Source organism: Mytilus edulis, chromosome 10 (assembly GCF_963676685.1).
Source record: "Mytilus edulis chromosome 10, xbMytEdul2.2, whole genome shotgun sequence".
Classification (NCBI taxonomy): Eukaryota; Metazoa; Mollusca; class Bivalvia; order Mytilida; family Mytilidae; genus Mytilus; species Mytilus edulis.
In genome coordinates this window covers 51981387-52006983 of record NC_092353.1, presented here as the reverse complement: position 1 = coordinate 52006983, position 25597 = coordinate 51981387, and the positions used below count along the sequence as shown (strand labels likewise).

At 32.4% G+C, this 25597-nt stretch overlaps 4 protein-coding genes across 4 annotated transcripts in view; 3 read left to right on the top strand and 1 right to left on the bottom strand.

The window, feature by feature from the left end:
* The first annotated feature begins 1274 nt into the window (after positions 1–1274).
* LOC139491456 (complement C1q-like protein 3) lies at positions 1275–3443 on the top strand. The gene is made up of 3 exons (XM_071279158.1): positions 1275–1377; positions 1894–1965; positions 3018–3443. The coding sequence occupies exons 1-3, from the start codon at positions 1293–1295 to the stop codon at positions 3416–3418; spliced, it is 558 nt and encodes a 185-aa protein (XP_071135259.1). The 5' UTR covers positions 1275–1292; the 3' UTR covers positions 3419–3443.
* Positions 3444–4962: 1519 nt separating this feature from the next.
* Positions 4963–11647, top strand: LOC139491454 (repetitive organellar protein-like). Its single transcript, XM_071279156.1, has 2 exons — positions 4963–5701; positions 11220–11647. The coding sequence occupies exons 1-2, from the start codon at positions 5086–5088 to the stop codon at positions 11618–11620; spliced, it is 1017 nt and encodes a 338-aa protein (XP_071135257.1). The 5' UTR covers positions 4963–5085; the 3' UTR covers positions 11621–11647.
* Positions 11648–13124: 1477 nt separating this feature from the next.
* Positions 13125–15230, top strand: LOC139491455 (complement C1q-like protein 3). Its single transcript, XM_071279157.1, has 3 exons — positions 13125–13520; positions 14218–14292; positions 14803–15230. The coding sequence occupies exons 1-3, from the start codon at positions 13436–13438 to the stop codon at positions 15201–15203; spliced, it is 561 nt and encodes a 186-aa protein (XP_071135258.1). The 5' UTR covers positions 13125–13435; the 3' UTR covers positions 15204–15230.
* Positions 15231–22440: 7210 nt separating this feature from the next.
* The window catches only part of LOC139491453 (epithelial cell-transforming sequence 2 oncogene-like), a 78576-nt gene continuing 75419 nt past the window's right edge, over positions 22441–25597 (bottom strand). The window contains exon 25 of the mRNA XM_071279155.1: positions 22441–24008. Coding sequence (XP_071135256.1) covers positions 23887–24008 — 122 coding nt within the window. The 3' untranslated portion in view covers positions 22441–23886. The remainder of the gene's footprint in view (positions 24009–25597) is intronic.

Genomic DNA, 25597 nt, shown 5'->3' with positions numbered 1-25597 from the left:
TGTGTACTAGTTCAGTGAAAAAAGACGTCTTCATAAACCGGCCTAAACAATGAACTAAAATTTAAAAAAAAACATACAAGATTAATAAAGGCAAGATGCCACTGACTTGGGATAGGCCCCAAAATACGGCGGAGTTTGTGACGTTGTTTGAGATCTCTACCCTCCCGCTTTACATCTAGACAAAGTAGAATAAAGAAAAAGTCGACCTATGTCTGAGACCAGGGGCGGATTAAATGGACAGAGAGGGTTCCAATTCAGTTCTTTATATTATGCACCGAACCATTTTTACCGGTAATTGATTTTTCTGTTTTTTACTGCCTGGCCGGACTTTTTGGAAATTCTTGATAGTAGTCTAGCCTAAGTTTACACTATACCCATTTTTTAGATTTCTATGGAAGTAATACATTTATACCAGGCAAACAGTGGCGTGACGTAGGGTGGATTCAAAGTAAAACGGGGGGAGTCTTTCAGAAAACAAAAAGCGAAGTAAAACAAAGCAGTCTAATAGTGCTAGTTATTGACAGTCCGTTTTTGTTTAAGATTCCACCTTACATGTTTACATAACAAAATATATGATGATGCTGTTTGTAAAGCTTGTAATTTAAGATGCGATCCATGTAGTCGCTTCTGTATCGGTCCTTTGAAGAAAAAAACGTTTACTTTAAACAGGGTATACATTTAACATTCGCCTTTAACATTGTTATTAGATCTTGATCAGTAGGGTACTTCCATTGGAAATTTTTTCTGCATTATTTTTTAAAAAAACACAACATTATATTTTTGCTGTTTTCCCTTATACGAAATTATGATCCCAAACATCCGTTTGAAACCTATTATTTATTGTGTATTTTGGAATTGCGCCATTGACAGAAGTCATGCATTTATCCGACTGTTGATACGTCTTTACACTAAATCTGTTAAGGATGCAAAAATTGACATTTTAGTCTAGAAAAAACATTGTTTGTCTTTAACTTTAGTTGAAATTGAGCTTTGGACTAGCTTTCAATAACTGATTTATCTTTGATCGATACTTATTGTCTTTTTTTTTTCAATTTCTTATTATTGAAAAGAACAACTTTATTTATATGAAGTTATGAGTTTAATTATTCCTTTCGCCTGACTCTCGCACACGTAGTAAGTTGGTATTGAAAAGCACACCAAAGTTGCGAGAAGTACGCACGTCAAGTTGTAATTAAAGTTTTATGATACCATGATCAATATTTCAAATTCAAATATATAAACATTTATAAAGTTTAGGAAAAGAATGACGGCATTGTAGACTATCAATTGGAATGGCATGTTCAAGCTTCATCTTTGTTTTGTTTGCTCTTACTGGTGTTTCCTTAGGAGTTGGAGCTTCTTGTAATACACAAAGAGGTCACGTGAATATTGCTTTCGATAAATTTTTGTCTCATCCATTGTTAAATGTTAAATCTTAATGACACAATTTGTTTCTTACTTTGTTTAATTGAAAATTAGAGAAAAAGTGAATAATACGCAATTGAAAATTCGATAAGAACGAAAGACGACCAAAAGACAAACAAGTCGACAAAACACTCCATAGAATATAAGGACTAAGCAACAGGAACCCCTCAAAAAGATTAGAGTGTTCTCAGATGCTTGAGCAAAGGTAGTAGATCCTGCTTTACTAATGGCGTCCGTTGTGTTTATCATGGTAAGCACAATGTCGTAGATAAATCTCATCGTCAATACGTAGGAAAGATTTTTGTCGTGGTAATCTGTAACACACTCGCAAAGACATCTGCAAAACTTTCGAAGGGATGACTTCAACTTAACCACATGTAACCCTAGGTTTAATCACTTCCTTTTAAAAGCAGCCTTCATGATCAAGGAAATCAGGATAAATCACGAAAAGAACTCTTTTTTTTTTAGGAAAAACAACATGCGTTACGGAAGATCTTCTGGAAATGCTAATCAGAATTAATAGTCGGAATAGTGGGAGTGGTAAGTTAATTGTTTACAGTCATATGATATTGTCAGTGACTATATTATTTCTATTAAAACATTTGACACATATAAACAGGATCATCATATAAACTGATATTTTGGAAAGGTTGAAATTTAGACATAGATGAATTTCTTGAAGATCAGATCAATTCAAAACGCATGTTAGCTTATAAATAAAGGCAACACTATTTCAAATGTCATAAATTGATTAATAGAAAACAAATCCGGGTTACAAACTAAAACCTACCATACTTCTTAAGCATGGCGGAAATTGTCGCCTATACGCGGTATTGCGTCCATCTCAGTCGAGGTAATTGCGAATGCGAAAATGCAAAGCCAAAAACCATTCGCGTTTCACCTTATGACTTTGCAGAAGCCATGCACAATATAATGATAACTCGTTGTTGCTGAAGTTTCGGGTATCCTAACAAGAAGGCATTTCCATTTGTATTTCAAATTACACGGCTACTCTTAAAATGTGAAAAAAAAATACCATTGAGGTTTCAAAATAACCTTAATTGATCTGGTTTTCGATATGAAATTTTCGTGACTAACCCGTTTTCCCGCTTGATGTAAGGCAGCAACCATTTGATTTTCTGGGGGGGGGGGGGGGGGGGGTGCTATGGTTTTTTTTTCTGGACAATTTTTTTTTTTCAATTTTAGCATTACATAAAGTGGCAGCTGAGGGTGAAACAAACAATTTTTTTTTCTCAGAATCAAAAACAAATTATTTTTTTCTCCAAAAACTGGAAACAAACTTTTTTTTCCAAAAAAAACCATAGCCCCCCCCCCCCCCCCCCCCCCCCCCCAGAAAATCAAATGGTTGCTGCCTAAAACGTCTGACTGTCCATTCTTCTGATTATGTTTGCTCTCTTGCATTGAAAGGACAGATATATTGATAACTCTGATAAGAATTGACAAGCGGAATAAAATAAACAATTAATATTAATTTTAGCAAAGTTTCGATTTACTTTCTTACCAATGCTTTAACTTATTTTACATTACATACGCTAACTTTAAGCATGAAAAATTAATTAATTCTATTGCAGATGAAAAGATAAAACCTGCTTTCTTCGCTTCATTAAAAGGCAGTGTCTCTTTGTCCGATTCAAACAAGGTGCTAAAATTTGAAGATGTACGGGTGAATAGAGGTAGAGGATATGATCTATCAACTGGTATCTTCACTGCTACGAGGGACGGATTGTATCATTTTAGTTGTGTGATTTATGGGGACAGGGGAGATGATGTTGGTTACCAGCTCAACAAGAACGAATCTTTATGCGTGAAGGGGTACTCAAATAACGGAGCATACGAAGCCAGTACTCTCAGTGTATTGATGGAATTAAAGAAAGGAGATCGGGTTTATATCCAACATAGACACAGCGGCAACACCGATAAAGTAATTGGTAGTGATCATTCATCATTTGGCGGGTATTTTTTGCAAGAATAAAATCCTAAAATAAAGTAATCAAATATAGTTAGAAGTATTGTGTTTCTTTTGAACGCAACCTCCTTATATTTGGTTCAATCGCTTTGGATGATGATGGCCCGATCCTAAATATTTCCAGTTCCAGTCGTAATCAGTTTCATGTATTTTGTAGCCTATTATAAGTAATATTGAAAAATGTCATGATTTGAAAATAAAGTTGTATGATACTCTAGTACATGAAAGTAGATTTTCACTTTTATAATTTTGTATCAAAAAAGGAAATCTTTGATTGATTAATGCTGCAACAAAACAAAGTATTCTTGTATAAATGTAAAGCAATGTATGATTTAATTAAGTTTTTTTTAGACATTTACGTCAAAGTCTGATAAACCTGTATTTGTATTTGCGTTATGGTTTCATGTGTTTATAAAATTGAAAAATAGCTAAAGGATAGTAGACCACTGTATATATAATTATCCATTGGATAAGCTAACCAATAGCTAAATTTAGCCATAGTTTTGAGCAAGCCAGTCCTGTTCCAGAAATCGTAAAGAGGAGACAGCCTGCACCACAACTTCCACTAATAAGTTGATTTAATCACATCATTTGTACAAACAATTGTCCGATTGAAGATTTAACCGCATGATTTTTTTTTCAAGCATTGTTCCTATAGTAGATTAAAAACCACATTGTATAAAACATTGGTCCAACATTCGATTTAACAGCATCATTTCGTCCGATAGTAGACTTATATATATATAACAGTATGATTTGTACAAGGATTGGTTCGATAGTAGACTAAACAGCTTGCATCACTAGTTATGTTTTTTTTCTTACATAAATGGACGGACGCTAAATGGTGGGAAATGGATAAATTGTCAAATTGATTATTTTCATTTACCTGTGTACATTATTCTATTTGGCGGCATTTTGTTCAAGGTTATGATTGTCTTTCTGAAATTGTTTTACATCACACCCCTTATTTGATTGATTTTGTATTTTCATTGTGTCATAAATTAAATTTATTCGTTCAGTGTATGTTCACTTGTGTTAATATATTTTTTGTTTGAGTTAATTCATTTCAATTGCTATTTTATGGTGTCTCTCTATGTTGTGATGTTACACTATTGTTTCAGGCTAGGGTGAAGGTTGGTACCTATTAAAACGTTTAAACCCGCCGCATTAGTTTGCACCTGTTCTAAGTCAGGAACCTTATGTTCAGTAGTTGTCGTTTGTTGATGTGGTTCATAATTGTTTCTCGTTTCTCGTTTTTTATTTAGATTAGACCATTGGTTTTCCCGTTTAAATGGTTTTACACTAGTCATTATTGGGGACCTATATAGCTTGCTGTTCGGTGTAAGCCAAGGCTCCGTGTTGAAGACTGTACTTTGACCTATGGTAGTTACTTTTGTAAATTGTGACTTGCATGGAGAGTTGTCTCATTGGCACTCATACCAAATCTTCCTATATCTACGTATTTAATTTTAATGTCTCATAATACATCTGTTATAAGGTCAAGTGCAGTTTCGAATCGAACTAGATACGTAACCCTCCTTATATAAAACACTTATTTGAAAACTTTGACACCTCGGAAATCGACTTACGTCTTTATATGAAGAACAAAGTTATCTTATGGTTTAAGTGCACATTTTATTTTCTGTAAAGTGTAGATCGCAAGAACATCCAAAATGATTTTCTTTCAATTCGTATGCTTAATTTTATCAATATTTGTGACTTTAGCCAGCTCGATTGGTTCAGAGTCCGGTTCCTTATTATCGGCCTGTTCAAAGTTTGATTTTGAAGAAAAGGTGCTAGAAAAACTTGTGCGCTTGGAACATAAAATGGAAGTATACACTGAAAAGATGAACCTATGGGAAGAATCATTTTCTTCTAGCATTGAAAATAAAATGAAAGTGTATGCGGAAAAGATGAAGCTATGGGAAGAATCTATTTCTTCCAGTCTGGATAAAGTGGTCGAGCAGAAGAAAAAAACAGAAACATTTGTTGAATCACATCTTCAGGACCAAACGCGGTTTAAAGAGTCTTTCCTTGAAACAATAGACAATTTTAAACTGCAGTCTGAAAATAAAACTGAGATGTACGAAAAAAAAATTAACACGCTGTTGGATTCGTTTTCTTCTAAAATACAAGAATTAAGTGAAGCTGAACGTAAAATAGAGAATACAATGCAGGCATCTCTTCACCAAGAACAGAACAGATTTAATGCGTCGTTTGATAAAATTGTGGAACTTTCAAATCGTTTCAATACCTCTTTGCAAGAAATTGCTTTAAAAGAGAAGAAAGGTAGGGTTCTTTGTTACAGTAAATTTCATAAATTTTACACTTACTTACATGCTAATTTGCTATTTTTTTTTACACTTACAGCTTAGTTTTCTTAAGCCGTAAGCCCAAACACTAAGCATCTCTATTTATAATTTGAATTGTTTCACATTTGTCATTTCCAGGCTATAGCTGACCGTATGTGGTATGAGTTTTGCTCATTGTTGAAGGCCGTACTGTTACCTACAGTTGTTAACTTTTATGTCACTCTAGTTTCTGGTGAATAGTTGGCAATCATACTACATCTATTTATTTGTATATCTATGAAAAGTTGTAGGCTTCATAAATTGTTTTAATTGTCACGTAGATTTTTTTTCTGAGACAAGTTCCTGTGTGGATGATGAATAAATTGCATGGAATTCAACCTCACCGTTATAGTGATTCAAGTGTGGACACAGATCAGTGTGGATAGTATGTTTGGATGTTTTACAGTGTTTCTGACAAAAGGATTTCCCAAAGGGCCAAGTAAGCTTTTCTCATCACTCGGCGTCAGTCGTCCGTCGTTGTCTGTCGTCGTCGTCGCCCATTAACTTTTAGAAAAATCTTCTCCTCCGAAACTACCGGGTCAAATGAAACCAAACTTGGCCTAAATCATCCTTTATAGGGTATCTAGTTTTAAAAAATGTATCCGATGACCCCGCCCATCAACCAGACAAGATGGCCGCCAATGCTTAAAGTAGAACATGGGGGTAAATTACAGTTTTGGGCTTATAGCTCTTAAACTGAAGCATTTGGCGCAAATCTGCCATGAGGGTAAAATGTTCATCAGAACAAGATCTAACTGCCTTAAAATTGTCAGACGCAGACAACCTGTTGTTGGGTTGCTGCCCCTAAATTGCTAATCTTAAGGAAATTTTGCAGTTTTTGGTTATTGTCTTAAATATTATGATAGATAGAGATAAACTGTACACAGCAAGATTGATCAGCAAAGTAAGATCTACAAATAAGTCAAACATGACCAAAATGGCCAATTGACCCCACCAAGAGTTACTGCTCTTTAAAATCAACTTTTCACACCTTTTCTTAATTTTTTGTAAGTTTTTACAAAAATCTTCTCTAAAACTACTGGGCCAAATGAAACCAAACTTGGTCCAAATCAACTAAGGGTATCTAGTTAAAAAAATCTATCCGATTAAAGCCCATCAACAAAGATGGCTGCCACGACTAAAAATAGAATATAGGGATAAAATGCAGCAGTTTTTGGCTTTTATCTCTGAAACTAAAGCATTTCAAGCAAATAGACGCACCAGTCAACCTTGTTGATGGGTTGTTGTCTCAGAATTCGTAATTTTATAGAAATTTTAATTTTTGATTATTATCTTGAATATCGTAATAGATAGAGATAAACTGTAAACAGCAAAATTGTTTAACTAAGTAAGATCTACAAAAAAATCCCTTTAGGAATTATTGTCCTTCATAGTAAATTTTTTGACAATTTTTGTAATCTTTTACAAAAATGTTCTCCTGAAACTACTGAGACAAATTTAACCAAACTTGGCCAAGTCAATGAAACTAAACAGACTTAAAGATCAGTAAAACAAGATCAACAAAATAGAGATTTTTGTCAAGGTCTATTCTCTTCTAGTGTTGGAGAGTGTCCTTTGTTTGATTTGCCCATATACCAAGGTGAGCGACACAGGCTCTCGAGATCCTCTAGTTCCCATAGGGTTGTACGGTGACATATAGTTGTTAATGTCTGTGTAATTTTGGTCTTTTGTGGATAGTTGTCTCATTGGCAATCATACCACATCTTCTTTTTTTTTTATATACTATTAACTGTGTTGCACAATGACAGCCAACCAAATGATTATGATAGAATATGTTTCACATCTTTGATTTTGGAAATATTTTGTATGTAGGAGAGACCCACATATTAGGTTCCATTGTTCATGATTGATTTTATTTATACGAGAGATGGTATCTGAGAACATGTATTTGCGTACTATTTGTATGGTTCTTAGTATATATGACAATGTTACTTTGTGGTGGATCTTCTCAGTATCATAAGTAAAAAAAGTTCGTTTTAATGTCGAAATTGTTTCTCAGATTAGTAGACATTTAATGATTTTAAGTAATGACAATGCCTGACATGATGCTTTGGAGTAGATGAGCTAGAAAGTAAACTTCTGTGTTATTTTTTTTATTGATTTTTCTAAAATAACTTCTCCAAAGCCTGGTGAAAGCACAACAAAGTTTTGACCAGTATGAAAATGATATCAACAAAAGAACCTTTGTGAGCATGCTTCAAAGACTCATAACTGCTACAGAAGTCATCTGATAAAAATTTCTAGTGGATTATTAGTTACATAGTGTGTTCGTGACCTAATATGATATATACAGGGTCAGTAAATTCCATATGATAGCAAATAAGACATCTTTAGTCTAAATTTACTTACCCAGTATACTGTGAATTCATAAATTATTGCGAGGTTTTTATTATTGCGAAAAATGCGACAGAGTTGTAAACGCAATAATTTGAACTCGCATTTTGAAACATTTTATATGAATTAAACAGGATTTTTCTCAAAATCGTAAAAATAAAATCGCATTTCAGTCTCAAATGACAAAATCGCAAAAACAAATGCACGTAATAATTTCTGAATTTACAGTATATCATATTAGGTCACTAGCGCACTATGTAACGAATTTATCTTACCGACTATCTTTAGTTGTGGAATTTAGACTAAATTTGTCTTATTTGCTATCATAACACATCTTCTTATTTCTGTATAAAAAGTGTTCAAGTGTTCAATTTTAATAACCTTCTTCAATTGGTCTGCACTAAAAAACTAATGTAAACGACAAATATCTATTATCAACAACCTTGATATAACAATATTAAACAGATCTTTCAATACTTTTTAATAATCAAACAATGCCTAAGTTGTAAATCCACTACTAACCGTGTATTGAAATAAGCCCCGCCTCCCTATTAACCTAATATTGAATATACACGGTCTCCACGAGGTCGCTATTAACCAATCATATTCCTATAAATGTATAGGAGGTAAGATAAATGAACATCTACTTAATATGTCTAAACATCTAAACAGTTATAGCATTCAAAATGAAAAAGGTATTTCAAAAATATTCCCGTTTTCATTTTTGTTGTTATATACGTCTGTTATCCGAAATATCTAATATTTGTTCATTTTATAGTTATATAATGGTGATGTTGTACCCTTTTTGACTTGTTATATATTATATTTTGTAGTGTACAGAATCATATTACATGATCCATCGCCCTGTAAGATTAATCGTTGACTATTTATTCAGTCATTTTATATATATATGGATATAAATATAAGTGATATTACTACAGTAAGGCAGTATTGTTGTGGTATGAAAGTGCAGAAAAACGTTTACTGTTAATTCACACAAATTAAGCAATAAACGAATGAATGATAAATGTTGAACAATGAAATATAATTTTAGAAATCAATTAGGCCAGATAGGCCTTATGAAAAAAGTAAAAACACAAAAATACTGAACTCCGAGGAAAATTCAAAAAGGAAAATCAAAAATCAAAAGGCAAAATCAAAAGTCCAAACACATTAAACGAATGGATAACAACTGTCATATTCCTGACTTGGTACAGGCATTTTCTAATGTAGAAAATGGTGGATTGAACCTGGTTTTATAGCTAGCTAAACCTCTCACTTGTATGACAGTCGCATCAAATTCCATTACATTGTCAACGATGCATGAACAAAACAAACATACTCAAAGAGTAAAAATGTCAAAAATAGGGGTACAACAGTCAATATTGTGTTATCATCTTAATATCACTACATAAACAACAAATGTAACAAAGTAGCACAAAAAGGCATACATCAAATTTAACATTCTCATTTTGCTTTTCTTATACGGCTGAATTTATCTATGTAAAGTCTACCCATAAATGAAAGAAGGTTTTCATTAATGGTGTAAAATTGCGCGTTTGAAATTCGCACAGGTAGACATAAAAATAATTTTGTCGTATGACGGCATACATAAATGCAGACTCACGTAAAGTAGATATAACAAAAAAACAGACTTACAGTAAAAATAATAAATAAAATAATGGTGTGGTTCAAAGTATGACGGGACACATAAGTACAGTTTCACGTCAAATACGGCTGAATTTATCTATGTAAAGTCTACCCATAAATGATAGAAGGTTTTCATTACTGGTGTAAAATTTCGCGTTTGAAATTCGCACAGGTAGACATAAAAATAATTTTATCGTATGACGGCATACATAAATGCAGACTCGCGTAAAGTAGATATAACAAAAACCAGATTTAACAGTAAAAGTAATAATAATAAGTACAGTTTCACGTCAAATGTATATCATAAAAAACAGACTAAACAGAAAAAGTAGTCTTATTGAATAAAATAGTTTAGTCATTCATAGTATGTCAAGATCCTTAAGTAAAAGTAATATCAATAAATGAAATAATTTTGCCGTTCAAAGTATGTGGTTTTACGTAACCACAGAGTCACTTCAAATGAATATCTAAAAAATACATATAAAAGAATACTATAATACGTAATTAAGATGATAACAAACGTCAGTACGCAAAATCTATACTTCAAGACCATCTTGTATTATTTGTGAAGTTGATACGGAATATTTATCAACAAGTTCTGGGTATCTTCTGATGAACTTTTTTAGAAAAAGGACGAGACGTTCTTTGACATACCCCTGGTTCATCAATTTTCTGCTCAGACATTGGTGACGTTTTACAAAGTCTGAATAGGAGCTGCAAGCTCTTGAATACCTAATAAGTTGGGAAATGTATATTCCATATGCAGGTGAAGTTGGTATATTACTACTAAGGTGGGGGAAATTGATAATTTCAAAATTAAAATCGTCTCGTTTGTCATAGATTCTGGTACTGAGATGACTGTGTATGTCAAATTCGAGGTATAAGTCTAAAAATGAGGCAGAGGAAGCCGTGTATGTGGTCTCTTTAATTTCTAGTTCTGGTGGGTATATTAATGAATTTAGTTCTTTTTTCTTGTTGACATACTGAATGGCCATTTAATCCCAGGACTGAGTCGTCAGTAAGCAGTACAGATGTATAAAAAAAAGTGTAACAAAACCACCTAGCATCATATTACTAGTAGCACGAGTAGCATTGTTTGTTAAATTTGTGCTTTTTTTTCATTTGTACATAATTTAGGGCGTTAGTTGCCTCGTTTGAATCGTTTTACATTTGTCACTTCGGGGTCTTTTATAGCTGACTATTAATAATATATAGATATGCGATATATAGGCTTTGCTCATTGTTGAAGGCTGTACTGTGACCTATAGTTGTTAATTTCTGTGTCATTTGGTCTACCGTATTGTGGAGAGTTGTCTCATTGGCAATCATACTACATCTGTTTTTAATATACTAGTATACTCAATGGTGTTAATAAATCTGTCTCTATGCTCTTGTTCTAACTCATCTTGACAACTAAATCTTATTGTTAAAACATGACATTTTCATTGCAGATAAACAGATTAGACCTGCATTCTTCTCAACATTGTCGAAAAGTGTTGTTTTATCCAACTCTAACAAAGTGTTGATATTTGATGGAGTAAAGGTCAATAGAGGTGGAGGCTACGACCCATCATCCGGGATATTCACTGCTAAAAGAGATGGATTGTATCATTTCAGTTGTGTGATTTACGGGGACAGTGGTAAAGACGTTGGGTATCAACTCAACAAGAACGACTCATTGTATGTAAGCGGATATTCGAACAACGGACCATACGAAGCAAGTAGTATTAGTGTATTGCTTGATTTAAAGAAAGGAGATCGTGTTTATATTAAGCGTAGACACAGCGGCCAGACAGAGGCAGTTATTGGAAATGATCATTCATCATTTGCCGGCTATTTTTTGCAAGATTGAGATAATCAAAATAAAAATAGAATTTTAGTTGTGTCATTCTAGTGAACACCAGCCTGTGTTTATTTGAACCCTTTGAATGTCGAATGTTCAATTTAGAGTTTAAATTCAGTTTCCCGAAAGACATATCATGACATTCAAAAATATCCTTGATCAGGAGTCGGTTTCACCAGGAACATATATATTAACGATATACTGTTCCCAGGTTACAGGACTGAGTCTGCAAAGTTTAAAACATTAATTTTATGGGTTTATTTTTTAAAGCAAAATTATTAACGTGATGAATTTTCTTTCAAATCATAACAATTGTTATCATGAACATAGTTATATTACTGAACCTAGTATATTTAAGTCGGGAGATTAGTAATCATATTTCGTTGTGTTTCAAATAGGACTTGGGGCCTTTTATAGCTGACTATGCGGTATGGGCTTTGCTCATTGTTGAAGGCCGTACGGTGACCTATAGTTGTTAATGTCTGTGTCATTTTGGTCTCTTGTGGACAGTTGTCTCATTGGCAATCATACCACATCTTCTTTTTTATATTGAAAATGTTTTTTTTTTATTATAAATATTCTGTTTTTAAACTAAAACTGCTACTGTATATAGCGCGGCCAAATATTTATTGACTTCCGGTACAATAAATCCTACAGGTTATACACGTTTTTGATTTATACCAATACAAATTACACACTAACTAAATAAAAAAAAATTCTACTTGAAAAAGCCGAGCTCAGTTTATTGACCATTGAGGAACACATCACTTGTATACAATAACATTCTTAATTTTAGGAGTTGTTGATTTATAGACTGACTAGCAGTGTTCTTTTGAACATAAATTTGTTAATATATAGCCATTGACTGCATATTGTATTTTTTAAACGACACTATCACACTAAAGAGAGCCGTTCAACACATCTATACTGTAATAAACGTTAACTGTTTACAGTTGCTGTTAAACAGTGTGGTAAATTGGTCTTTGTATAGATAATTCAGTGTAGCTGTTGCTTATATATGTACACCTGAGTATTTGGGAAAAGAATCAAACCATTTCCTTTTCAACGTGAATTTATCCCATGCCACTAGTGTCGTCGGTATTGGTCTTTTGTTGTTTTGCGGATTTGTTTCTGAATTTAGAAGGCTTACCATTGGTATAGCATGTTACCTCTATGCGCCACTTTTTAATCAGGATATAAACAGTTGTCTTTTGCTGAAGACTATGGGTGTCTTTGGCGTATTGTCTCTTGTCAAGATTCATCATTAACAACATGTTGTAATTGTAAAACACCCATGTATTCGTTGTTGCATGCCATGCAACCATACAACCATGCATCACATAATGCCTGATAGGAAAAGACACTATTATAATGTTTCGATAGTTAAAAAGCTTGAATGTTCATCTTAAAAAGGAGCTACCCCTCCCCAATATTAATGTATAAACGATCAAAATAATACCGTATCTCTGTAAGTAAAAACTTTTTTTCTTTCAATACATGATTTGCCATAAGCAGGATTGTCAGTTTGAAAGCGTATCTTTGAAAATCAAGTCACGCCAAACCCAAATAAAAAGCCATTACATAAACTAGTTATGATTCAACAAGCTAATCTTTTAGTACACTTATGCATGCACACAGTTTTGGTGTCAGGAACCACACTACATACACTTTACATGCCGTGCAGTTGAGGAACAAAAACCAATAAAAGTAGACACGCGAAGGTGTAATTAAAGTATCAGGTCCTCATCATAATGATTGTTATTAAAATATATAAACAACTGTTGAAAACAATTTATCACGCCAAACGAAAAACATCGTACTGAAATGGCATGGTTACGCTTCATTTGTGTTTTGTTTGCTCTTATTGGTGTTTCCGTAAGAGTTACAGCTACCTGTGATGCACGAAGAGGTAACGAAAATCATTCTTGAAATACCGTTAAAGCTAATTTCCTAATGCTAGTGGAGTAAAACTTTGATTGGCTTGCTTGTTTTGTTTATGTAAATGTTTACTCAAGCTTTGTTATTAAGATTGACATATTTAAACATTACATTCAGAGGCGGATTTAGGGGGGGGGGGGCTTTTTGGGAAAAAATTTGTTTGCTTATATAGGGAATCATTGAAGCGTGACTGGAGCGGGCCCCCTCTTAGGTCAGTCAGTGGGCCCCCACTTGTGAAAATTTCTGGATCCGTCACTGACATTTAGGCATAGTTAAACCTGAATATATTTGAATTTGATTGGACGTAATCCCAAGTACAGAATTGCACAATATACAAACATAGCAAGCAAGTTAACCAAAGTCTTGCTCTACATGCATTTAAAAATTAGCAGTCTTATTTAAAACAGTACAATATCAAGATATTACGTTAAATGCAATGATTGGAACCCTCACAGTTATTGTTGAATCGCTTACATATGTGCCAGTCCAAAACCACTATTGAGATGACGTTACTAGTTCCCAATACTCAGCTTTATACATGAATATTTTCCTGTAAATTCATCCAAAAAAAATTTTAAAAATCGAAAAAAAACCCACTATTACTATATAAAGAGGCAAATTTATCGAGCCCTTATCTATTATTGGTACTAAATTGTCGTATGTTTTAGGAAAAACAACATGCGTTACGGAGGATCTTCTGGAAATGCTCATGAGAATTAATAGCAATAGAGGTAGAGATTGGGGTGAGTTAAACTTATATTTAATATCACGTGATACTGTCTGGTACTATTCCTCTATGACAACACAATATTGAAACACTGCAGCATATTATAAGCTTCAGAATTTTTTTAATCCCGCTACATCTTATATCTACATATGTCCCACGTCAGGAGCTTGTAGGATGTCGTTTGTTGATTTGTTACCGTGATATTTGTTTTTCGTTCATTATTTTGTACATAAATTAGGGTGTTAGTTTTCTCACTTTACATTTGTCCTTTCGAGACATGTTATAGCTGACTATATGCGGTATAGGCTTTTGCTCATTGTTGAAGGCCGAACAGTGACATATAGATGTTAATTTCTGCGTCATTTTGGTCTCTAGTGACTGTGGGGAGTTGTCTCATTAGGCATTGACACCACATTTTCTTTTGATATATACTCAATAGTCTTAAATAACACTGTATATGCTATGCTCTTGTTCCAACTCATTTTGACAACAAAATCTTATTGTTAAAATTACATTTTCATTGCAGATAAACAGATCAGACCTGCATTCTTCTCAACATTGTCGAAAAGATTTGTTTTATCTAACTCTAACAAAGTGTTGATATTTGAAGGAGTAAAGGTCAATAGAGGTGGAGGCTACGACCCATCAACAGGGATTTTCACTGCTAAAAGAGATGGATTGTATAATTTCAGTTGTGTGATTTATGGGGACAATGGAAAAGTCGTCGGTTATCAACTCAACAAGAACGACTCATTGTATGTAAAGGGATATTCAAACAACGGACCATACGAAGAAAGTAGTATTAGTGTATTGGTTGAATTAAAGAAAGGAGATCGTGTTTATATTAAGCATAGACACAGCGGCCATACAGAGGCAGTTATTGGAAATGATCATTCATCATTTGCCGGCTATTTTTTGCAAGATTGAGATAATCAAAATAAAAATAGAATTTTATTGTGAATTTACCAGCCTGTGTTTATTTGAACCCTTTGAAAGTCGATTGTTCAATTTAGTTTCCCGAAAGACATATCATCATGACATTCAAAACTATCCTTGTCCAGGAGTCGGTTTCACCAGGAACATATATATTAACGATATACTGTTCCCAGGTTACAGGACTGAGTGCTGAGTTTAAAACATTAATTTTATGGGTTTATTTGTTAAAGCAAAATTATTAACGTGATGAATTTTCTTTCAAATCATAACAATTTTTATCATGAACATAGTTATATTATTGAACCTAGTATATTCAAGTTCAGTTCGGAGATTAGTAATCATATTTCGTTGTGTTTCAAACAGGACTTTTTATAGCTGACTATGCGGTACAGACGTTGCTCATTGTTGAAGGCCGTACAGTGACCTATGGTTGTTAATGTCTGTGTCATTTTGGTCTCTTGTGGACAGTTGTCTCATTGGCAATCATACCACATCTTCTTTTTTATATTTGAAATGTTTTTTTTATTATAAATATTCTGTTTTATAATTCTCTTAAAATACTTTGGACATACCTCAAAAATCCTGTTATCAATTCAAGGATTTATATACTATACAAATCCTTGATCAATCTATTCAGAAGTACAGCTGTAGGTATTATAGGGTAGGTATTATGTATGGCTTTTATATCTGCATGTTTGGGCTTGCTGTCAGCTTTTAAGCAACTGAGAGCAATGTGGGTTTCAACGAGAAATAAGATGTGATGGATATGAGTGCCAATGAGATAACACTCCATCCAAATCACAATGTGTAAAAGGTAAACCATAACAGGTCAAAGTACAACCTTCAGCACACAGCCTTGGTTTACACCAAACAGCAAGCTATATAGGGCTCCAGAGGACTATTTCAATGTTGTTTTACCAAAACCAGCGATTTCCTGTCTACTGTACCTTCTTAAGTGACTGTTTTTTTTCAATATAAAATTTGAAACATGATGTTTTGATTGCACAAATGTCTTGCTTATGCCTGCTGCATGTTTGTGTGCCTACCAAAGTTAAGAAAATTTGCCATTGTCTTAATAGTTGATATTCAAGTTTATGATCTTTAATTATTTGGTAGTCTTTTATCAAGATAGTGTCTTGCTACATATAAAACAAGAATGTGTCCCATGTACACGGATGCCCCATCCGCACTATCATTTTCTATGTTCAGTGAACCGTGAAAATGGGGTAAAAACTCTAATTTAGCATTAAAATTAGAAAGATCATGTGATAGGGAACATGTGTACTAAGTTTCAAGTAGATTGGACTTCAACTTCATCAACAAGAGTGCACACACTGAAATGTCTCACTTTCTTTACTAATCATTGATATTATGTTGATAGTCCTAAGTATATAGCTTTATTACAACTGTCACATAAACTTAACATTAACCAAGATAGCTAAACAAAGAACAATGAACAATGAAAATGAGGTCAAGGTCAGATGAACCATGCCAGGCAGACATGTACAGCTAACAAAGCTTCCATACAACAAATATAGTTGACCTATTACTTCTAGTTTAAGAAAAATAGACCAAAACACATAAACTTAACCCTGAATGAACCATGCAATTGAGGTCATGGTCAAATAAAACCTGCGGGACTGACATAAAGATTATAATATATTTTCATACACCAAATATAGTTGACCTTTGGCATATAATATTAGATAAAAAGACCAAAACTTAAAAACTTAACTTTGACCACTGAACCATGAAAATGAGGTCAAAGTCAGATGACATCTGCCCGCTAGACATGTACACCTTACTATCATTCCATACAACAAATATAGTAGACCTATTGCATAAAGTATGAGAAAAACAGACCAAAACACAAAAAACTTAACTATAACCACTGAACCATGAAAATGAGGTCAAGGTCAGATGACACCTGCCAGTTGGACATGTACACCTTCCAGTCCTTCCATAAACCAAATATACTAGCCCTATTGCTTATAGTATCTGAGATATGGACTTGACCACCAAAACTTAACCTTGTTCACTGATCCATGAAATGAGGTTGAGGTCAAGTGAAAACTGTCTGACGGGCATGAGGACCTTGCAAGGTACGCACATACCAAATATAGCTATCCTAACTTATAATAAGAGAGAATTCAACATTACAAAAATTCTGAACTTTTTTTTCAAGTGGTCACTGAACCATGAAAATGAGGTCAAGGACATTGGACATGTGACTGACGGAAACTTCGTAACATGAGGCATCTATATTCAAAGTATGAAGCATCCAGGTCTTCACCTTCTAAAATATAAACCTTTTAAGAAGTTAGCTAACGCTGCCACCGCCAGATCACTATGCCTATGTCGAGCTTTCTGCAACAAAAGTTGCAGGCTCGACAAAAAGTACCTTGACCAAAAAATTTAACCTGACCTCAAACCAAAAACTTTAACCTGAAGCGGGACAAATGGACGAATGGACACACAGAACAGAAAACATAATGCCAATAAATGGGGCATAAAAACACTTTTCTATCATTGAATACAGTCATATGCTGATTCCTGAATGCCTTTTGTTTCTTTTGCTTGTTGGGGAAAATATCTGTTCATTTCCATGGAGTATGTCTTTTGCTCATTATTGAAGGCCATATGGTGACCTACAGTTGGTGAAGTGTTGTCTCATTGACAATCATATCTCATCTTCTTATTTTAAACGCCTTTTTTTTTCCTTCATATTATGGTATACTGTTGTCTAAGTTCAAAACAAGTACCAATAGGTGATAGCACATTTTTATTCACTAACAATATATATGGTGTATAAAATACTGATTCTAAACAAAATATAATAAAAAAATTCTCCATAATTAAATAAAATTGTTAAAATTATCACAGTTTAGTGCATTATACATGTATAAAAATTCTTATTAAAACTACTGCTTAGGTAAATATCAGAAAAATAAAATACAAGTATTTTGTGTAGATCTACCTAAATATAATCTATCTATCGGTAAACTAAATCTGAAAATGCAAACTGAAGGGAATAAATAAAAGTTCATTGAAAGTAAATACTTCAACTTCAGAAAGCTGAATAGTAAATTACATTAATTTATCAAAGTTTAACCTGCTGGGGGCATCCAAATCTTTCATTTTTACAGATGTCTTTGTCAAAGAATATTTATCTAATTCAGTTAAATAAATAAATGTATTTGCACTGTTTAAATTGTTAAGTATATGCTTCCGAAAATATAACACAGTAGCCAAATTCTAAGTGGAGAGAAAATCTATATGTACTGAATTGAACCTTCTTTTTGACATATCAAGGACCAAGGAAAGATTTACATTTAATTTACCTCGCAAAACATTCAAATCTATTTTAAAGTGTTGACCTAATACAGATTTAGGCAACAGGGATTTGCAAGCTTGCTGCAACAAAAAAAAAGACAAAATGGAAATACCTATTCATTAAACCACTTTCATATGAAGCTTTAACAGCATGCTACAGACACCAATCCTAACTGAAATATTGTACTTAAATACCCAAAATATAAAAGATAAAAAAAAAATCCCAAATTAAAAAAGAACAGATAAGCTAAGATACTCCCCTGAACAGTAAAAATGCCTGCATAAAAGTTACGAAAATCCATTTAAAAAGTACCAAGATGAATTATGTCAAAGAAATTGGTTTGGACTAACAACCAATAGAAAAACCTTGGTTTTAATTGTAAATAAGGCAGTCTTTAGTAGCATGATTGAATAAAAAAGATAGGATTTGACTAGGAAAAAGTAGATCCCATATTAGAGAACTACTACCAAGCAAGATACTCTAGTTTAATTTATTATTTGCAACAGTTCTTGACATTTACCTTCTGACAGAAATATTGATTCAAAGTGAGAAAGAAATTAAACAATACAAGATAGCGCAAAGAAACATATCCAAACTTTCTATTATTTAAACTAATTTTACACATAGGAATTTTACAAACCAGTACCAAAATAACATTCAAATAAATAATTTAACAAGTAATGATTTATAACACCGGAATCAATGGGTACGGCTTGCTGGAACTAACAAACAACAATCAGACAATTTGGTAAAAGACACAGACTTAATCCAAACTTGGAATGTAATTATACCTAACCTAAGTCAAAGACTTAGCAGACATTTTCTTACATACTTACATACACTAAATTGTACAGTATTGAAAAAAAAACCAATAACAATAACTTTAACTGGGTTTACAACATTTCAAACGGAAGGTCAAGAAAGCAAAATATAAAACACGTGGAAACAAACAAAAAATAAATAATTGAATTAAAATTACAGTGGATACTAACATTACACAGTTATAATACTGGGTAATCTAACTAGATACAAAATACCAACATAAAAAAGTCACTCCAATTCACTCCTGCCAATAAAAATGTCTGCCTTCCAACGTTTCCATATAAAATTCTGAATTTTCAATTACATGCAAGATCTAGCTTAATCAGATTTGACAAGGGATCAGAATCTAGCAAATCAATAAACCATATAGAACCAACTAAAACCCATGTAGGCCACAATCTCCAGCCACTGATTGCCAAGTACGATTTAATTATGGTAACATTTACTTCCAAATACAGTAAATAAACAATAAGAGAATTGATTATCCATGGCCGATTGTAATGTGAGCTGAAACATTTAATGATTGAAAGAAAAGCAGGAAGTATCAATAAATATCTAGATTTTGTAGAAAATGTGGACATTATTTTTCTGGTAATGCCTTTCCTTAATTGATAAGGAGATAAAATTTAATTAGTTTACTTATTTTATGGCACAAGTTCACAAAAAAGTTAAAAGAACCAGTTATGGTAAAAACATACCTTGAATTTTTTTTAATTTTTTTCTTCTTCAAAATTTATTTTCTGTTTTAGCTGCCAAAATTGATAAAAAAGAAAGGATAGAGAAAAATATCAATTATATGATTCAATTGATTTTTTTTTTAAGGATAGATATAATAGCCATTTATATCTTTGCATGAAGTCAGTGGCAAATATTTCATGCATATTTGGGATGATGGTAAGATGAAGGGTCCTAGCTAATCCATGACGAATGATTGGAAAGAGTGACATACAGTGGTGGATCCAGTGGAGTTTCTGGGGGTTGGAACACCTTCTTTTTGGACGATCAATGCATTTGAATGAGAGCATATAGTTGAAACCCCCCTCTTTGTGGACGATCAATGCATTTGAATGAGAGCATATAGTTGGAACCCCCCTTTACTCTGGGTTGGGACCCCCCCTTTTTTATAAAATGGCTGGATGCGCCCCTGGACATATATTAATTCATTTAAGTGTAATCTTAAACAAATTTTGTTATGTCTTTCTCCTTTTACTAGAAGTACACATCCTTAAATATAGCAAAAGTTCTAAAAATAACAAAAAATCCTTCATACCTGCTCTATTTTCAGGAAATCCTTCACACATAATTTGTTTTGATACAGGGCCTTAGTACAAATGAATATCAGTTTTGAACCTAAAAATGATTCATTCTTTTTATCTAAAAATTTGTATAATAACAAAAGAAAGAGTTAAGATAAAAGATACAAAATCAAACAAGAAAATAAATATCCAACAAAATATGATACAATACACATTGATTGCTAAGATCATTCAAGCATGTCCAAATTATGCTAACATGTAAACAGAACATTACAAATGATTATGCTAGCATTATAAACAAGAAACAACAATTATTGTATTATGACAGAAAACAGGATGAAAGCACTGACAAGGGAAAAAAGAAAAACTTAACAAATAATTTACTGATTTAAACTATAAAATTATATAAAAAGCCCTCAACAAGATTTTCTTAAAATGATTATCACAGAAATCACTGTTTATATATCTCAACAAATAAATCTTAACAAAAAATATACAATCTTAAAATAATTACACAACTTATTTTCATTATGCTTTCTTTCAGCACACCAACTTATCACAAGTTCAATTAATTTTCTCTACAAAAATACATGTCAATGGCAAAACAAGCCCTGTTCACACTATCATATTTCAATGTTTAATGAACTGTAAAATTTAGGTTAAAACCCTGCTTTAATCATATATTTTAAGTTCACATCTTTATGAACATGTGGAGTAAGTTTCAGTTTGACATAACCAAAACTTTATGGTCTAAAACCAAAATTTTAACCTCATAAAGTTAGATAAAAAATAAACAAACCCACAGACCAAAACAAATAATATCCCCTATTATTATACTTCAAGAGTTTTTTTCCTATATAAAATAAATGAAATAGTTGTGCTATTTCATTCTAAAGACAATTTGCCAGTTAATAGTTTCAAAGACTATTGCCCCGGTTAATAGTTTCATAATCATCTTTCCCGTACTTTTCCATGCTTATTTTTCATTGGACGATAATGATGTCATTGACTACTCTGCTTGGTTACGTATGCTTTGCAACGTCAAACTCACTCTTATATTGTAAACGGTGGAATCTGTTTGTTTTGATTGTAATTTCACTTACAAGAAGCAATTATAAAAGAGAAAGAAAATCTTCATGGAAATTTTTTAAAAGATCTAAAATATAGTACCTTATTCATAATATGGGTTCGCTCTCCGTATATTAAAAGTGAATTTGCGTTTGGTGTACTTTAACTAGGATTTATAATAAGCACGGAAAGTTTAACACAAATATTTGTAGTCTTGATTGAAATTAATGAAATATTTATAAATACAAGACGAATTATAAAAAAAGTAAAGTTCATCATGTGCATGTAAAGTTATGTCACATTTTTTCTTTCTTTCAGATAAGGTATATACACTTTTAGAAAATTAGTTATTTGGTATATAAAAACACTTAATGGCTGTGTTGTTCAGTATAATAAAACACCTAATGACTGGTTGTGCAGGTAATAGCAAGTTTGTTGTCCCTTCGCATACCAACTATTGCTCTCGGCTTTGCCTCGAGCAATAGTTGGTACCTCAGGGACAACAAACTTGCTATTACCCTCACACCCAGTCAATAGGTGTATACTATTGAAGGAGAGGCATAAACATTTTAAGAACATTTTTCTATTAACCTAGTTTAAAACTTGAAAAACATATTTTGACTCCTAGCATAATAGATAGTCATACTCATTATCATCAAAATGTTTTTTAAAAGTTTATCACTTGAATCTTTGATTTACAAATTTACATTTCAAACTAAAAGGTTTTTAATGAAATCAAGATAAGGTCTTTTCTTTTCTTTTATAATTTGCCGCCATATCTTAAGAAATGACTTGACACAAATCAACAATACATGTACGACTTCAAATTGTAAAATTTACATTATTCAAATTCTGACATTAACGAGGCTTGTATGAAGGGAAAAGGAGGCTCAAAAACACATCCAATGCTATTTAAACTCATTAATTTAAGGGGAGTTAAATTCAAAACCTTACTACATACTTAATGACGTCAATGGCTTTGATTCTACTCTTTAAAAGCCCTGTCTGGAAAAATTGAAGAGAATGTTTGTATGCTGCAGTTGTTATAACACCAAGTTACATGAGTCATTGAAATTTAAATTACATCTTTCAATTAATCTTTTAAAAACCAATTATAACAATATGTACTAATGGTACCATTCATTACAACTTTGAAATTTAAATTCTGTTCAAAGGTTTGACATATTATATCTATCTTCTTTCATTCAAACCCTTGGCATACTTAACAAAAAATAATAAAAACTGGAAAGCATATCCAGTGACTACTTCAAAAGCTTTATCAAAGACCTTGAATATAATCATAACCTTGACCTCTATTGACGTAACAAATGATTTTCCGCATTTATTTATCAAAAAAAAAGCTTTCATAAATATCATATCAAAATCTAATTATATAAAAATTGTATAGAAATATAGCCAAACTCTCTCTTTCTATTTATCAATTAATACTAGCTATACATATCTACCGTATGTGAAAAATTTGATTATAAAATCTATATGCCTTTCTATCAAAAACAATTCCTTTCTGTTATTCAATAATGGTTACTCTAGAAACTGTGCGTTGGTGGACACTTTATCTATTGAAACTTCTCTATCATCAACTTCTGAAATTAGCTTAGTAGCCAATAACAAATTTGATGGCAATAATTATTGTAGCACAAAATTTTTTAATTTTTAGCAAAAATAGCTTTGAATTAATACATAACCTCATAAATCATTAGTTTGTTTCAACTGCATTTAATTATAACTAATTCAAACTCGGTTTTTAAATAAATCTGTCTGCATTATTTTTTGGAAGCTTTCGTAACTTAAAATGTCCTTTTCTTAATATAATATTTAATTTGTGGTCAAATTTACATTAACAAAGCTAATTTACATTGTTTTTTTCTTGTTCATCTTGAAATACCCCTTCAAAATTTAAGGCAGTGTCTGAGGACAGTGCACTCATCCAACTCTTTGAATCAAAGTTACACCATTGGATTTACCATACAATGAAATCAATTACCATATCTTATACAAACAAATACCAATATCAATTAAAAATTCCAAATTTAATTAAGTTCCAATAGCACACTGTCTAAATGATTTTTCTCTATTGATATATTCTGTACTTAGTTACTGCGGTCCTATTAAATAGCTGTTCTCTCACAAACTTTCTAAATTATATATTCTGTGGTTAGTTACTGCGGTCCTATTAAATAGCTGTTCTGATTGTTTGTTGTACCAACTGTATCCAATTATATCTCTCCTCATCTGACTCTGCTGAACAGTACCATTCTCTCTTGGCAGTTTCCAGTAGAAACCCATTCTGTATGTCTGAAAATAACACAAAACGGATTATTAAACATTGTCTATTAACTGAACGGCATTTCAAATTATGTGTCATTTCAGTAACAGTGAGTCTTGCTGCAAGTAATATTTACATAAGTGTTTTCCCAAAAGACAACATCAAGAGAACTCTCCTTTTTGAAAAAAAAATATACCCTGATGCCCTAGTCTAGGATAAAAGAACCAAGTCTCGATTGAATTATCTCAGAGATGAAAAATAAATCTCATTTAAACATTTATATCTATTTTTTCAGAATTTACTGGTTACATCTGTAGAACAGCAAATCTGATATCAAGGAACCTCAAACAAAACATTAAAATAGATATATTATAGTAAAAAAAACCAATAAAGACTGCTTAAAAAATGGCTGAAATAACAGAACAATATATTGTGCTTTGCATTTGCATAAAGTTACATTAAAACAAGATGAACAACCAGAAATTGAGTTTCATTTATTTACAACTATAAATACTAAGAGAATTTATTAAGAGTACACTTCACTTTTCCACAATCTGTTGTTTGTCACAGGGTAGACTTCAATAAACATTCATTTTCATTCAACTTTTCTGATAAGCTCACACCAAAATTAAAGGTTCTGGTCAAACTGACCAAGAAAACTAATTCATTCAAAAACATGGGTCAAGCTGACCAGTGAATATCTAGTACACAGAGTCGTAACAAACACCGTCAAACTGTCATAATTTCCCCCTAAGTATATAACTGAAGTATATTTGCAGAGCATTAAAAGTGTTTGTATGTATATCTAAAGGGGATTTGTACCTGGGAAGTGTCATCTGTACTTGCTTAGAAAACTGAAGTAATTTACTTATTGATTGGAGGATTTTGGGGGACGTGTGCTCGCAGTGACTGTGACAGAACTCTTAAGATTGGAATATCAACTAAAACTACCTCATTTTGATCAACATTTTATTCATCCCATCAATGTTAGAGAAACAGGATTTGATTTTAAACAAATATAGTCCCAGGTTCAAATATATAAGCTGAGTAAGCACTAAAATAAGTTGAAAATCAATACTACTCCTCACTGATGATAGAAACTGACAAATCTGACAGAATATCAATTAATTCTGTCCAATTATTTTGGACTAGTCTCCAATTAGGAAAATCAAGCTAAAAAAGTACTCAGGGAAAACAATCAATGCCTTATTTATTTGTAGCAGTTTAATGTTTGTATATTAGTATGATCATTATTGTACCAATTAAACAGTGTCCTTACCAAATCATGTTTTTATAAACAATAACCTCCCTAAATAGCATATAGATACATCTATACAATTCTTTGATATATTTTCTCTTCAAGTTAGATTCACCTGCTTAATTTGGTCAGTCGTTCAGTTAAGACAGGTTTGCCAGTTCTTGAAATGCAATTTAATCCGTTATTTGGACAAAACAAACTCAATGCTTTGTCTGGTTCAGTATGTGGAACCGCTAGATACCCCATGCCATACTTGCAGATATTAAATGTCATGTCTTGTGTATCAAACAGATTTGGCTTATTTGTAAGTAAACATACATATAAACAGATCTTGCAATCTGAATTAGTATACTTATCACA